The 15,268-nt window shown below is 47.8% G+C and overlaps 5 protein-coding genes across 5 annotated transcripts; 4 read left to right on the top strand and 1 right to left on the bottom strand.

The window, feature by feature from the left end:
• Positions 1–393: 393 nt before the first annotated feature.
• Positions 394–4,800, top strand: N7520_002035 (glycoside hydrolase family 55 protein; the record flags this gene model as incomplete). Its single annotated transcript, XM_057135970.1, has 6 exons — positions 394–564; positions 631–1,244; positions 1,303–2,180; positions 2,242–3,798; positions 3,847–4,008; positions 4,070–4,800. The coding sequence occupies 6 exons, from the start codon at positions 394–396 to the stop codon at positions 4,798–4,800; spliced, it is 4,113 nt and encodes a 1,370-aa protein (XP_057001906.1).
• A 754-nt stretch (positions 4,801–5,554) lies between these two features.
• N7520_002034 (uncharacterized protein) lies at positions 5,555–5,878 on the bottom strand (the record flags this gene model as incomplete). The annotated part of the gene is made up of 1 exon (XM_057135969.1): positions 5,555–5,878. The coding sequence occupies one exon, from the start codon at positions 5,876–5,878 to the stop codon at positions 5,555–5,557; it is 324 nt and encodes a 107-aa protein (XP_057001905.1).
• A 1,255-nt stretch (positions 5,879–7,133) lies between these two features.
• On the top strand, positions 7,134–7,852 carry N7520_002033 (uncharacterized protein; the record flags this gene model as incomplete). The annotated part of the gene is made up of 2 exons (XM_057135968.1): positions 7,134–7,595; positions 7,655–7,852. 2 exons carry the CDS (start codon positions 7,134–7,136, stop codon positions 7,850–7,852), a joined length of 660 nt encoding a protein of 219 aa, XP_057001904.1.
• A 2,299-nt stretch (positions 7,853–10,151) lies between these two features.
• Positions 10,152–11,257, top strand: N7520_002032 (oxidase ustYa family protein; the record flags this gene model as incomplete). The annotated part of the gene is made up of 3 exons (XM_057135967.1): positions 10,152–10,449; positions 10,508–10,755; positions 10,823–11,257. 3 exons carry the CDS (start codon positions 10,152–10,154, stop codon positions 11,255–11,257), a joined length of 981 nt encoding a protein of 326 aa, XP_057001903.1.
• A 546-nt stretch (positions 11,258–11,803) lies between these two features.
• Positions 11,804–12,496, top strand: N7520_002031 (GNAT family N-acetyltransferase; the record flags this gene model as incomplete). Its single annotated transcript, XM_057135966.1, has 1 exon — positions 11,804–12,496. One exon carries the CDS (start codon positions 11,804–11,806, stop codon positions 12,494–12,496), a length of 693 nt encoding a protein of 230 aa, XP_057001902.1.
• Between the last annotated feature and the right edge of the window lie 2,772 nt (positions 12,497–15,268).

Raw genomic sequence — 15,268 nt, 5'->3', positions numbered from 1 at the left:
AAAAATTGTGCGTCCATGCCGAACAAAACTGGGCAGGATTGAAGTCTTTTCTTGCTGCTACCATTCCAAAAAACAGCATCTTTAGATGAGATAGCGCAGCTATGTTGATCCAAAATTTTGGGTTCTCAAGCTTTCTTTGGCTCTTTTTGCAAGGGATAGCTCATGTGGACGCCAGCCATAGCCATGGTCATGATAGATTCCATCACCATGTAGTACGTGGCGATTCAAATCACTCACATTCTACTCAACGAACAATTTCCACCAACCCACGTGATACTCCAGTTTTGGTTGGTGATAAGCCTCCACTTCCATTGGGGACGCCTCATGTAAGTCAATACCCATATAGTCACTTCACAATCGAAGTTCTAACAAGAATAGCCGGCCCCTGCATACATGAAGGATAATGTCAACAACTTCTTTGGCAGTGCTCCTGATCACGGGTCATTGAGTGGTCCCGTGTTGGGTCCGATGAATGCATCAATGATCACTGATATGCACGGATCTGTTCACTCACGAAGCTCCAGTGATAGCTATTGGCTTGCTAGCCTTGGTAGCAATGGTCAGGTACGTAATGATGCTTATTCCTTTTGTAGACCTATAGGAATCAGTTGTTAACCATACTTCTCACAGATGCCACATGCTCCTTCTGGATACCAATTCTTCCGTAACGTCAAGGATTTTGGTGCTATCGGTGATGGAAGTACGGATGATACAGCAGCAATTAATCGCGCTGTAACTGCTCTTAGCTCCTCAGACCATTCTACGGCTCGCTGTGGCGAGGACTGTGGCTCAACTTCGACTTTGGGTGCTGTGGTATATTTCCCTGAGGGTACCTATCTCATCACCACCCCGATTATTCAATATTACTACACCCAGTTTGTTGGTGATCCTTCGAACAAGCCTACCATCAAAGGCGCCGAAAATTTCACCGGCATTGCTTTGGTCGACTCTGACTTTTATATACCCGGAGCCAATGGAGACGAATGGTACATCAATCAGAGCAATTTCTATAGACAGATTCGGAATTTTGTCTTCGATATGACTGCCATGAACTGGACCAATACTGATAATAATCAAACATACGTTCCTGCTGGAGTTCATTGGCAAGTCGGACAGGCCACTTCCATCACCAACTGCGATTTCGAGATGTCTGTTTCCAGTGCAGACCAGTCAGCAACAGCTGTGGGAATATACATGGAGAATGGTAGTGGTGGAATGGTATCCGATTTGACATTTACAGGCGGGTAAGCAAGACAATGACCCAAGATTGAATCGAGCTATCTCTAACAAGATGAAATCCAGGAACATTGGTTTTCTAGCAGGAACTCAGCAATTCACGGCCATCAATTTGAAATTTACTTCATGTTTGACAGCCATCAAGTCCATCTGGAATTGGGGCTTCACATGGAAAAACATCCATGTTGTATCGTGCTACATTGCTATCGATGCCACCGAGTACTCCGGTGTTGGAGACCAAGGAACTGGCTCTATTGCTGTGATAGACTCTCATTTTGATGGCGTTCCATACGCAATCACCATTGCACAAACAAAAGATGAGCAGCCCAGCGTCGTGCTTGATAATTTGCTAGTGGAGAACTCTGCTTCTGTGGTCCTAATCTCTGGTGGTGACACACTACTAGCCGGCAGTACCGATGCCCTCTACTTTGACTCCTGGGTCAGTGGCTATCAGTTCCTTCCTGATGGTTCAGGAGAAAAGAGGACTGGATTCGTGGATCCAGCTCCGAACAAGCCCTCACAACTCCTGGACAGCTCGGGTGCCTATTACCGGCGAGCGAAGCCACAATACGAGTCCGATACTCCTGTTGTGGCGACTGACAATGGCATCTCAAATGATGGAACTGGCGATCAATCCTCTGCAATCAATAGTCTTCTGTCAGATAACATCGGGTCTGTCATCTTTTTCCCCGCTGGTATCTATCAAGTGGAAAGCTCAATCAAGATTCCCGTTGGAAGCAAGATCGTTGGCTCCGCATGGAGTCAGATCATGGGTACCGGGTCCAAATTTGAGGATGAGAGCAATCCTACGGTTGTGGTGCAAGTTGGAGAGAAGGGCGACCAAGGGGTTGTCGAGATCTCTGACATGCTTTTCACGGTGAAAGGAGCCACAGCAGGTGCGATTCTCATGGAATGGAATATACACGAAGGTGAACAAGGAAGCGGTAAGTACAACATTATATTCTCCCTAAGATATTCCTAGCCTGCGTATCTGACGAGATATAGCGGCTATGTGGGACAGTCATTTCCGCGTGGGAGGTACCACCGGCTCCGATCTTGGATTGTCTGAATGCCCGGCAGGAGGGGATGCAAGCGACAAAGACTGCATGGCAGCATTCCTCATGTTACACCTCACCAGCGAAGCATCTGGGTACTTTGAAAACGTTTGGGCTTGGGTAGCTGATCACGATATCGACAGCGATCTCAATGCCGGCGCAACGGAGAGTACTTCAGGTATTCCTCAGAACGTTCAGACAGATATTTCAATTTACTGCGGTCGTGGCATTCTCATCGAGTCTCAAGGACCTACCTGGTTCTATGGTACAGCGAGCGAGCATGCCCAGATGTACCAGTACCAGTTGCAGAACGCGGCAAATGTGTACATGGGTCACATGCAGACAGAGACTCCTTATTACCAGCCCAAGCCCAATGCTTTGAGCCCATATAAGCCTGGGGGTCTCTCATCTGATCCGACTTATGATGATTGTTCGGACGATCTTTGCAGGGGGGCGTGGGCGCTTCGCGTGCTCAATTCTAGTGATGTGTTTATCTACTCTGCTGGATTCTATTCTTTCTTCCAGAATTACGACGAGGGATGCATTGACGAAGAGGAGTGCCAACAGTCCTTGATTCAAACAGATTTCGCAAACAACTTGTGGATGTACAATATTTTCACCAAAGGAAATGTGGAAATCGTGTCCCCTGAAGGAAACCTGCCTTCATTGCGCTTCAATTCAACCACACGAAATGGTTTTACCAGTGAAATTGCTGCATGGCTGGCACTCTCGAGTGATGGCGAAGATATTGGATCAAGTGGCAATGACTCCGGCATTGTTTACATTGATCCATCGCTTTGGGATGAGCCGAATAACGATACAAACGTTTCGTGCAACGAACCCTGCACGTACGTCCTGCCTCCACAGACGCTCCCAACGCCAGGCACTTGGGTCTACCCTTCTGTCATCACACAAATTGGAGTTGGTATCGAGGTTCCCACGAACATAGTGTACTTCGGAAGCACCATCAACACCACCACGTACGTTACGACCACGACTTCTACTACCATTTCCGTGCCTGATTACCATGGCTCCGTGATATCATACTGGAACGTGGTCATCCCGTCTGGCGTGGGCTCTTCCGTCTTCTCCCCAACCCCCAGCATCATTCAAACAGCCTTCAACATCACCTGGCCTTCTTTCGAACAGAATGGAACAACCTACCCCGGGACCGTCGTTCCATTTTACCCACCACCTTGGAACTCGGTGATCCCTACACAGACTCCTTCCCCTGGGCAAAGCGTGACTCCAACAAGCTCTTCTTCAGAAACAAATACTGGGGCAACGAAGACAACTTCTAGTGGTTCTTCCAAGACTACAGGGGGTGGGGACGATGATGATAACCATGGTGGACATCGCTCAATTACGCATCACCATGGACCATCAAAACCGACGTGTACAAATCGCGCGCTGTGCGGAATCTCATGCACCGAGGGGATTGGAGGTCTCCTAAACAATATTTTCCATGTTTGCGAACCATGTTTCACGGGCTGCGGTGGTTCTGATTGTAAACAAACCTTCATCTTTGATACGGCCTAACGCTAACCTTTCATAGCACCAAACCAGGACCCCAATGATCCTAATGGCCCTGATCCCGATACGGATCCAAATTATCCTTCATCAACTCAGACTGAGTGCTCGACAAGCACATACAGCTCGTGCAGCACCGTCTGTATCACAGCGAGCTCGACCAGCTCATGCTCTTCCACATGCAAAGGTAGGATAGATCAACTGCTCACCAGTTTTATATGCCCATCCTAACTCGCCTTTTTTTTTAGATGTTGTGGGCTGTGATACGACCGGCGCCTCTACCCTTGATGGCTATACGCTAGCACCGATAATAACGGGAACTGTGGAGATCTGGACCGACGTCGCAGACGACGCAGCGACGGATGAAGCCGCGGACTGGACAGCTGCTGAATCTATTTACAATATGGAGACTCCCACGGTTAGCTCCACTATCAGCACCATCACCGAGGTTATTCTGGGGACTGGTACCGCTACCGAAACAGTCACCGATGTTGTTGGCTGGGTGTCAGTTGCTGCCGCGTCGCGATACGGATACCGCGGACTTATTCAGACGGACTATAATCTCAACTTTGCCCAGCCTTCCACCACACAGAATGTCTGTGAAGCAGGTTACTGGTACAATTATGGTGTTGGCAGCCCTAAGCCAAAGGCGTGGACAGATACTCCAGAAAGCGTCAGCTTCTATTCGGTCCTCACGGTTTACGACGACAAGTATTCGAATTGCTTTTATACGAACGCAGCAGCTCCGAGTGCCGGAGATGGCGGCACGTTGTCTTGCGATGGACTATCATTGAGCTGCTTTGTGGCGGCGACCCAGTCAGTGCTTGGGTGTAATGCGGATGCACTCATTACATGGGACACGAAGGTCAAGCCGCTCATTGGATGTCCTGTTACATCGACATCGACCACGCAATATCCCGCAGTCACCTCGCGCAGCACAGAGACTATCGTGACCACGATAGTGCATACGTCTTACTGAACGGGGCTTACATACCATCTGTAATACGACTTTAATAAAAGGTAGATTTAATTGTGATTCTATCTATTTGTGACTTTCGAAAAGCTGTGAAATCGATTTTACTTTGAGTCTTTATTCACACTAGAGTTCGGACGCGTTCCGCGTGGATCGTCCCCGAGCTCCACAATTCACCTTAAAGGGAGTGGTTTTATTGGGGTTGCCTCACAATGCCTGTAGCCTCACCATGTCTGTAGCCTCACGTGATATCTACACCGACATTTCCGAGGGCCTCTTCCTCCTACAACTGCCTCACGAGAGTCAGTTGATGGCCTCTGCGGGTAGCTCGTCATCTCTCAGGCAGTCAAGTGTCAATTTTGTCCCTCCCACCTTCCCTCTGTATATAGAATCCACTACAATACAGACACATTGCCTCCCTTCAAGGGAGCGCGGACGGGCAGCACACCAGTCTTGTCATATACTGAACCGACCCGTGCACCCCTGAGTGTACAGCCTAGAGTGTTCCCCTCACTATATAGGTGCTCAAACATAAAGATCTAAATATGCGGTTATTATTAGTATTGTTGTTTTCTATTCTTGTGCTAAATCGACCTATATGCCTCAAGTAAACTACCAACGAGCGTTCCCCTCATCACTATCTTACTCTATATCTCTAAGTTGATACTATTTACTGTTCAGTTATAAAGAGACATTAGAATTCACTCCTCCTAAGTCACTATGTATATAGTAAAATAGATTCAAACGTTCTAGTGTATATTTAATCCCAGTCGACGGGGCCGTAGAGAGCGGCGTCAGTCGAGTCATCACCCCGCTTCTTCTTATCCCAATCGACGGGGCCGTATAGAGCGGCGTCAGTCGAGTCATCACCCCGCTTCTTCTTATCCCAGTCGACGGGGCCGTCGAGAGCGGCGTCAGTCGAGTCATCATCCCGCTTCTTCTTATCCCAGTCGACGGGGCCGTATAGAGCGGCGTCGGTTGAGCCATCAGACCGGGCAGAGATAGAATATGTGTGAGGCCGTGGGAGAGCGTTGACACCTGCCACAAGACAGGCGACAAGGGCCATATTCGCAAAAGTCTTCATGTCGGGATATATCTCGCTACTCTTTTCTGTTTGCCCTAGGTTGGCTGGATTCAATGATAGCGAAGGTATGAGAAAAAAAATTATTCAGAGTTTAGAAATCAATGTAGATGTGCATAATATCGGAAATTGAGTAGGAAACTGATCCAATTCCATAGGGACTTGATCCAGTCTTATAGAAAAATCGATGTTGTATAGAGCACTCAGAATGGTAATTGTGTTATCTGCTTCTGCTATCTTAGCGGTGATACATTGCACGGTCACCAAAAATAAATTTTTCGATCGATCACCGATTAAATTTAGAAATGGCATTCTCATCGGACACCCGTCGGATACCCGTGGCTATAGTGTCTCATGGTGCATAATATACTACATGATGTGAGCGGCAGGCATGTAACCTTTTCGAAGGGCGGAGCATTTTAGCTGGGCGGTATAGCATATGCTTACCATAAGGCAACCGCCCAATAAGGCGCATGTTGCACCCTATTGCTGGATATTGATTGGTCGAGAACTAGGACCAGACAGATTATGCGTATATTGCATTACGTACATCGTCTCGCCTATTTGTTAGCGGAAAAATAAGACACTATCTACTAAGATGATAGGAAACTCACATTATGATCTCGAGAACCAGCTACTGCTTGACCAGAGCTACGCTAATGCAGCACAAATCCTCTTCAGGTGGTGGCACACATCACGGTTGCTCTTCCCGGCGAAGATGGCCATTTCCTAAGCTTAATTTGGATAATGAATTACGGGTTTCGTTTTCTACACTGTAATTGCGCCATTAATACGTTTACCAAGTTAATCAATTTTACCTCCACGCAATTGCCTTTAATCATAGCTTAGACCATTTCTTGGACACCGCGGAGCTAGAATTGAATTACATAGCACGACAATTCTCAGCTGTTCCAGGCGTGATGGCAAAAGTATCAGTCTAAAGGCCTATTGGTCTGGAAATTGAGCAGTTCTATCGGCCAGTAGGAGAGAATTATGGGATGGCGTCATGAAAAAAAGTGGTTTAACGCAGTATCGCCAGGCTAATGATCATTCACCTAATACAGGATCGTTATCGCGCGCTCTCGTATAAAGTACTGACAGTTAATATGCCGACGAGTAGTATTTTGCATTTAATTATCCTCCCCGTACTACATCTTCTATTCTCATTTCCTTCTTTCCAGGCACCCATCCCCTCCCCACCTTTCAGGCCTACACAATTTCCCATACTTGAAATTCTCGTTGCAACTAAAATATCGTCATGGCACCAAGAGGACAGCGTACATACTCTCTTCAATACTTCCTTATCCCCACTATTGGGCTTCTGGCAATCACATTTATTACCCTTGTCGTCTTCCGCGATCAGCTCCTGTCTGCCATCCGCTCCCTCAGCCTGATTCATCCCACCTTTCAATGCCCAACAACCCCTCCATTAACCTCCATGAACCAAAATCACCAAGAACATAATGAGAAGCCAGCCTTTATCTCTACCATATATGCTGATATCACAATCCTCGATGAGCTTCCCCTTGCGAACGTCCTCTGGGTAAATAAGAGCTTCAATTCGCAGCCTGAAGCATGGGGAATCTCCATGTTCCACGCTCTACACTGCGTGAAAATGTGGAGAGACTCGCTCAGTCCGGCTACAATGATGAACTCACACGTTCATAGCGAGAGCGAATATACCGAGCATGCAGAGCACTGTATCAGTTATCTTACTCAGGTACACATAGCACCGACCTCTCATCAAATCGTTGGCTTGCTAACATTCTGGACTGTCAGTCTATTGTGTGCGCCGCGGATGGAACAATTGAGCCGGCGGAAGATATTGTGGTAGAGAATAAGCACGGACGGAGAATTCACGGAATGGGCTATACGCATCAGTGCAGAGATACAAGCCTTCTGTTTGAGATGAATGGCAAAGAAGTAGGTCTCTGGAATTGGAAGCAGGGCGATACGTTGCATAGTGTCTTTGAATAGAATAGAAAGTCCCACTTCCTAAGTGTTAGAACATATACGTATAACTTTGTTGCTCACACCTACTTGATCAGAAAAATAGAAGACTCCAAAAGACTTCACTATACGAAAATAAAACATAATGAATGCTAGTTATCAAGGATATTTCTGTCTAGATAGTATGGCGAACATGGAATTAGTATAAGTTTGACCGCTGACTCATATGACCGCTGCCTATAGCACTATACACATAAAGGTACTAATAATCAAAGGCCAAGGCACTCTCCAGAATCACCAGATCTACAGGCCCCCTGCTCATCACGATGCTCGGCACCATCCCAAGAGCCCGTGTAAGTCCTTTCCAGCGCCCAGCTGCGGACCTTTTTATATATATCGAGTCAGCGTTAGCTTCAATCATTTTCAGAATAGGGCTCCGTACCGCATCGAAATTTCGGCATGAATGTACCACATTCGCATATGCATGCACTGCCTGTGCCTCCTCACTCCACTGAAACACATAGGGTGTGACATCCGAGAAACATTGGACTGACTGCCGGATAATATTAATGCAATGGTCAAGGTGGATGATTCCATTCAGACCCTTTGTATCGTATGTTTCTGGCCTCTTGACAGTGAACGGATTATATGTACTGTTCCATTGGCTGTCATAAAAAAACCAAAGAGATTGCCGTAGCCGATCCTACCATCAGGAGTTTATTAAATGACTCCCAGAGCGAAGTAAGAGGATGTGAGACATACCAGACAATGCAAATCGTGGAAGACAGATATTACAACAAGATAATCGTTGTCAGTACTTGAAGTGGCAGCAATGGTTTTATTAGGCAACCGCGCTGCCTCATTTTTGCTGATGCGCGAGTTACCCACTCGGTAAAGCTCTTTCCAGTGCTTGTTAATTGCGGGGTTGGGATAGCCGGTGTAAATGCTGCTTCCATCAAATGAACTTTCGAATGTCTTGATCTCATAGCTAATAGCGCTTTGTGCGGGAGCTGGGTGTCAAATCTTGTTAGTCAATTTTAGACAAAAAATTGTTCATTGGTGACTGTGTTATACGGACAGTATAGTGTCTGTGGGAAACTTGAGCTATAAGGTGTCCCCGGTGAATGGCGACGAGAATACATAAGGACTATGAGGAATGTATTCATGAGCATTGAAATTGCCAGTGCAATTCCACAAGAGGAGATCGATGCAAGTCGCCTCCAACAACTCCAAGGGCCGGCACTGTTGCTTTCTGCAGTATTGGGAATACGAGCGTATTTTACACCGTAAAAAAACATCCTGGCTCAAAAAGCATGAAAGACGGCAACGGTAGTCTTGAAATTCCGCCTTTGCGATAGAAGAGAAAGGGAGTGAAAGTGACAATCTCTGCAGGACGTCTGATACTAGAGAAATTGAGGGCGCGGAGCTACAGCGGAGAGGGCTCGGACTAAAGAAGCTAAAGGCGGCCCAGCGGTGACTGAGACGACCTCCTAAAATCGACTAATGAACAATGATGGAGAGACTTGATAACGGAGATGAATAGCTAGCTAAGGCCCCTCGCCCTCTGATATGGGGCCTGAGCCGGCCGTCCGAAATATATCTCGGTGGAGTGGCAAGCGTGTTTTGAATTCCCTGTTGCAGCGCCGTGGACCGCAAAGCACCTCTTTTCTGTTCAGGCTTAGCTGAAACCAAATATAAAACAATTCTTGCTTTAACAATGCAATGTAACGTTATTATCTTTATCCTTACTATGGCGTAGTCCGCAGAGACGCCCCTAATAGGCTCAAAAACACACACGATAAAAGTGGACTGTACATGGGAGGAATCAAAATCTCGCTTATATGTATGGTGCAACGCTACCTACTAAGTTGTGAGCGATTTCGACACCTCGTTTCTCACCGCTCCAATCACGTAAATGACTAGTCCTAAGTCCATGCATGATCGATGAAGACCCCGCACGGACTCCGGCAAAGGCCGTGCGGGTCCCGAGGGCACAGATGCCAAGGGGCAGATGTATGTGGACCAGGCTCCATTGCTAGAAGTCATGATACTGTCGTCTCGTAACAGCCCCTCGGGAACACCGCAGGTTTGTCTTGATGCAGCACTAGATAGATCAGATAGCCTCCTCTGGCTTTCCACCCTGCTCTCTTCCCGTCTTCTAGATCATCGGGTAGGACGCCTTGTACGCGTGATTTCGACAATCTAACACGTCCATCAGGTTGCCCCGAACCTTCCGAAATTGTTTTTACTTCTTCCACATCTCCTCCCTCCCCACACCTCCCCAACTTTGTCTTTTCTCACTTTGTCTTCTGGGTTAAATTGCAAGATGATCAATCTTCAAAAAATTGTGTATAGCATCATACCTGAACGGCGAAAATCAGAAGAGTCATCCGACTGCGAGAACCGACTTCTTTACCATGAAGAAGATACCGACACCAACAGCCTCCCTCAGCCTGAAGTGAAGTTAAGCAGCGGCATCAAATCCACTTCAACCTATCGATCATATTCATCAAATATCTTCAGATTTTTTCATGTCACTCTCACGGTTGTCTTGGCTTTTACCGTGGTGGTTCTGTTTATCATGAGGAGATCCATGAGTAGCTTAGACCCTCAAATAACTTACTGTGCGTCTTGAACTTTCCAGAAAAGTGATGGTCAGAGAATTCGCTGACGTTTCAACAGCGCCGGCCCAAGGCGCAATTCGGTACACAACTAGGTTATTTGACAGCGGCCTTAACTATGGCAAGACAAAATACCAAGGACCTCCATCGCAGAAAAATAATGATGCTTGGACTGCACTCTTTATTCATGGCTTGACTCGAATTAGTGCAGCTGAAGCCGCACCGATGCATAATAAAACACTCCCCATTCCCGATGATCCTGAGAACTATATCACGTCTCTAGCTGTTTTTCATCAACTGCATTGTTTAGTGAGTCAGGCTTCCCTCATTTTATCTCGATTTGACCACCGAGCTAAACCTGGATAATTGTCACTAGAACGCTATTCGTATGGCTCTCTGGAATACCTCTCTCATGCGTGGCGAAGAGGACGAAACTAATATGCGGCACCTTGATCACTGTGTCGATATGATTCGGCAAGCAATCATGTGTCACTCAGACATCTCTCCCTTTGTGTGGGCGCGTGACCCGCGCGATGGTAAAGCTAAGGGGATTTCTAGCGTCACGCATACCTGTCGTGACTTTAATGCCATCCAGCAGTGGGCGGCCGATCGTCCATTTGTGACGGGATTTAACACTAGTAAGGTGATTACAGGCGATCCACTGGGATGGGCCGATTACCATGTTATTTTGGACTATGGAGAAGTAACAGAATGGGAGAAGCAGGAATCAGACTATAAGGCTTGGGCAGCGGGCAAGAAACAGGAGATGCTTGAATCAGGTCAGATCTTTTATGAAAATGATGACCTTTAACCCAGTATTTAAGTCATCCATATATTCTAGACTCGGGTCCCCAATTAACGACCAACCAGTCTTCCCCCGCTTACATATAAATTATTAATATATGAAGTTACAATTTATCGCATTTAATATGGTGTTTAGAGGTAGGCTGTCTGCTTTCTGATTACTTTACAGGTATCCACAGTTGCATAAGAACGCTAGTGAATATTACTAGACCTATAGGCGATATTTATAGCACAGTCCTAATATAAATAGACCAATGCTGCATATGATTAGTAGATTGGAGAGATACGTAGTGGGATATACAAGATCCTTGCCAGGGAGGGGGGATTTGCGGAAGAGTCGGCTTTATTAATAGATCCTTGGTTAGTCAACCCCCTTTTATCTCTTTTTTCCCCTCCCTTCAACTCTTTATTCTACTCTCCTCTATTTTCCGATAAATTATCACTACCAGCCAAGCATAAAGTCAATTACTTCAAATCTCTATTGACTACCGCAAAGTGATTTATCCTATTATTTTCCATTAACGCACGAAATAAAGAAGAAAAAAACAAAACTATGGAGATTTCTCTCTCTCTGGTGACAACCCATGATATCCCTGATCTTGTCCGGGTACACACGGCGGCATTCGAAACGGATCAATTTTCGAATTTCATGCTCTATGGTCGCGAAGAAAACGCGCATCAGAACGTTATGCAAAAATCAATCGAAATCTGGCTCTCTGATCCGACATCGAAGCTAGTGAAAGCAGTAGCTGGTGATGGAACAATAGTCGGGTGGGCGTGCTGGTTGACTAAGGATAAAGACGACCAAGACAGAAGTAAGGCATTGCTAAAGTCAAGAAGTCTCGACACGCCTAATAATGGAGAATCTTCCCCTATGAACCAGCCAGCGCGACCAAGAAGGCCAGCTCAGATCCTCAGTTGCCTGATGCGCGGCGATTCTATGAGATGGGAAGAAAACTCGATGAAAGGCAGAAAATACCTTGTGCTCCAAGCATTAGCAACAAGTCCAAGCTTCCAATGTCGAGGAATAGGGTCCCAGCTCATCCAATGGGGCATCGATATAGCTGATGCAGAGAAGCTTCCATGCTGGGTTCACGCATCGCCTGCCGGTCACAATCTATATAAGAAGGCTGGATTTCAAGAAATAGGTAGCAGCGAGTATGACCTTGAAAGTATTTCTAGTGAAGGACGCTGGGGCCGGTATACGTTTCGTTACATGCAGCGTTCAGCCTTGGATAACAGGTGATTCCAAGGTTTCGATTGTTTTCCACATTGAGATTTTTTTACCATTCTCCTGAATTTCGGGTCGCCTTTCCGCATGAATATCAGACTATCCTCCTCCCTGGTACGTTTGAATTTGTAACACACTATATACAGATACCCTAGTTGGTATTGTACTTATTCAGAGTCATACGATTCACCCTTGGAACAAATTTTGAAATACAAGACTAACCAAATTTGGATTAGCATGCCCATGTGATTAGGGTTTAAGAGAGCTTCTACATGTTGTTTGACATGGAAGGCGATAGCGGTCGCCACTATAAGAGCCAGAAGCACGGCCTTCTACCGAACAGCCAGTTCGGTGGACGCCCGGGCAGAACCACCGAGCAAGCATTGCTGTTGCTGTCCAATGCGATCGACCAAGCATGGTACAAACACAAGGTGGTGACTTTAATCGCATTCGACCTCAAGGGCGCCTTCAACGGGGTAAACAGGGTGAGCCTGGATGCCTCTTTACAGGCGAGAGGGATCCCGGTGGTGGCAAGAAAATGGATCGCGAGCTTCATGAGTGACCGGCACGCCAACATTGGATTCGACGATTTCCGTACCGAGACGGAGCTGCTAGTGAACGCAGGTCTAGCGCAAGGCTCGCCACTCTCGCCCATCTTGTTTGCATTCTTCAACGCCGATCTCGTCGATCAGCCCGTCGACTCCCACGGGGGCGCGTCAGCATTTATTGACGACTACTTCCGATGGCGAGTGGGCCGCTCGGCCGAGGAAAACTTAGCCAATATACAGTCCGAGGATGTCCCTCGCATTGAAGAGTGGGCGCGACGAAGCGGATCCTGCTTCGCGGCGGAGAAAACCGAGCTCATCCACCTTACCAGAAAGAGGGGAGAGCACGAAGGTAAGATCACCTTCGATGGAGCCGACGTCACGCCATCACCTACCGCCAAACTGTTAGGGGTGGTGTTCGACCAAGGACTTCGGTGGAAAGAACACGTTCAGCAGGCCATCAAACGCGCCACCAAGACAACTATCGCTCTAAGTGGACTACGACACTTGCGCCCAGAACAAATGCGACAGCTCTACCAAGCATGTGTCACGCCCATTGTAGACTATGCATCGACAGTCTGGCATGACCCGCTCCGGGATAAGACTCACCTGCGACACTTAAACACAGTACAAAGAACTGCGTTAATCCGGATTCTGTCGGCATTCCGGACAGTAGCCACCACAACGTTAGAGGTGGAAGCTCATATACTTCCTACGCATCTTCGTCTTCGCCACCGCGCGCAGCGCACCATTGCGAGACTACATACTCTACCGCGTGACCACCCCATTTGGAGCGCATTATCACGGGCTCAGAATCGTAGAAACAATATAGGATCGTACGCGCGCTTCCCTCTGGCGGAAGCGTTGAAAACCATGGACGTCGACAGGCTCAGCGAACTAGAGACGATTGACCCACGCCCGCTGCCGCCGTGGCGAAAGGACGCCTTCACGGAGATTGAACTTGAACCCGACCGAGAAACAGCGAGAGAAAGGGCAGAGTCCGTAAGGGACACATCAGACATCGTCGTCTGTTCGGACGCCTCCGGGCGTGAGGGTCATCTGGGAACTGCCATAGTCGCGCTCAACGACCATGAAGAGGTGATCGAATCTCAACAGGTCCAGGTAGGGCCGATGGAACGTTGGTCGGTCCACGTAGCAGAGCTCATCGGCATCTTCTACGCGGTCGATATGGTGTTCAAGCTGGCCCACCAACGTTCATTCGTCAGAAACAGCGCGCACACAACAGCAACCATTCTTTGCGATAGCCGATCGGCGTTGCAAGCAATCCAAAACGCGAGAAATAGGTCGGGGCAGCGAATTGCTCATGCTATCCTCCAGGCAGCCGCTGAGGTCCAGGGAGAGAACGTTACGCTCCGCCTCCAATGGATGCCAGGGCATTGTGAAAACCCAGGGAACGACGCTGCGGACCGGCTCGCCAAGGAAGCCGCGCAGCCGGGTAAAAGCCATCCCTTCCGGCCGCTGCTGACGAGGGAGAACGCATTTATCCGCGAAAAGATCCATGCTCAGTGGAAACAAGAGTGGAGGTCAAGCGCCAAAGGCGCTCACCTACGGAAGATTGACAACACCCTACCGGCGAGATACACCAGAAAACTGTACGGGAATTTGCCCAGGAACCGAGCATATTTGCTCACTCAACTACGCACGGGCCACAACTGGTTATCTACTTACGCGAAGAAGTTCGGCTTCCGCGACGATGATCAATGCGAGTGCGGAGCGCGGGAGACAGTCAGCCATGTACTATTGGAATGTCCCAATCTACGAGAACTGCGGGTGGAATTGAGAAGAAATGCCTGGGACGCGTTTCACAGCGTGTCGAGTCTGCTGGGAGGCTCAAATGAAGGTGAGAGAGGTAAGCCAGACATCGTCTCGCGAGCCAAAACAGTGCAAGCTGTGCTGGACTTCGCTGAGGCGTCACAGCGATTTCGCAGTCGTGCGCCACAATGGCAGCCTAACGACGGGAGCGGCAATAGGCCACGATAGGCCGTGACGAGGCTCTAAGTTCATGTCAGGAAGTGGATCGATCTATTTGTACATACTCGGATATATAGTCGTCGTATACTGCATATCGCTTCGGCGAGAGGTCGGTGTAAATGAAAACTACTACTACTACTACTACACTATAAGAGCCACAGGCACCTTCAACTAACCTGCTTGATCCCTTGAACTTTTGGCCCCGGGATCAAGAACAATGGCTCTAGGATCTGGCTCAAGGGCCCCAGGA

The sequence above is a fragment of the Penicillium odoratum genome (genome assembly GCF_028828045.1).
Source record: "Penicillium odoratum strain IBT 22623 chromosome Unknown utg000001l_segment0_segment0, whole genome shotgun sequence".
Taxonomy (NCBI): Eukaryota; Fungi; Ascomycota; class Eurotiomycetes; order Eurotiales; family Aspergillaceae; genus Penicillium; species Penicillium odoratum.
Note: the sequence above shows the minus strand (reverse complement) of the source record. Positions and strands in the feature narration are given on the sequence as shown.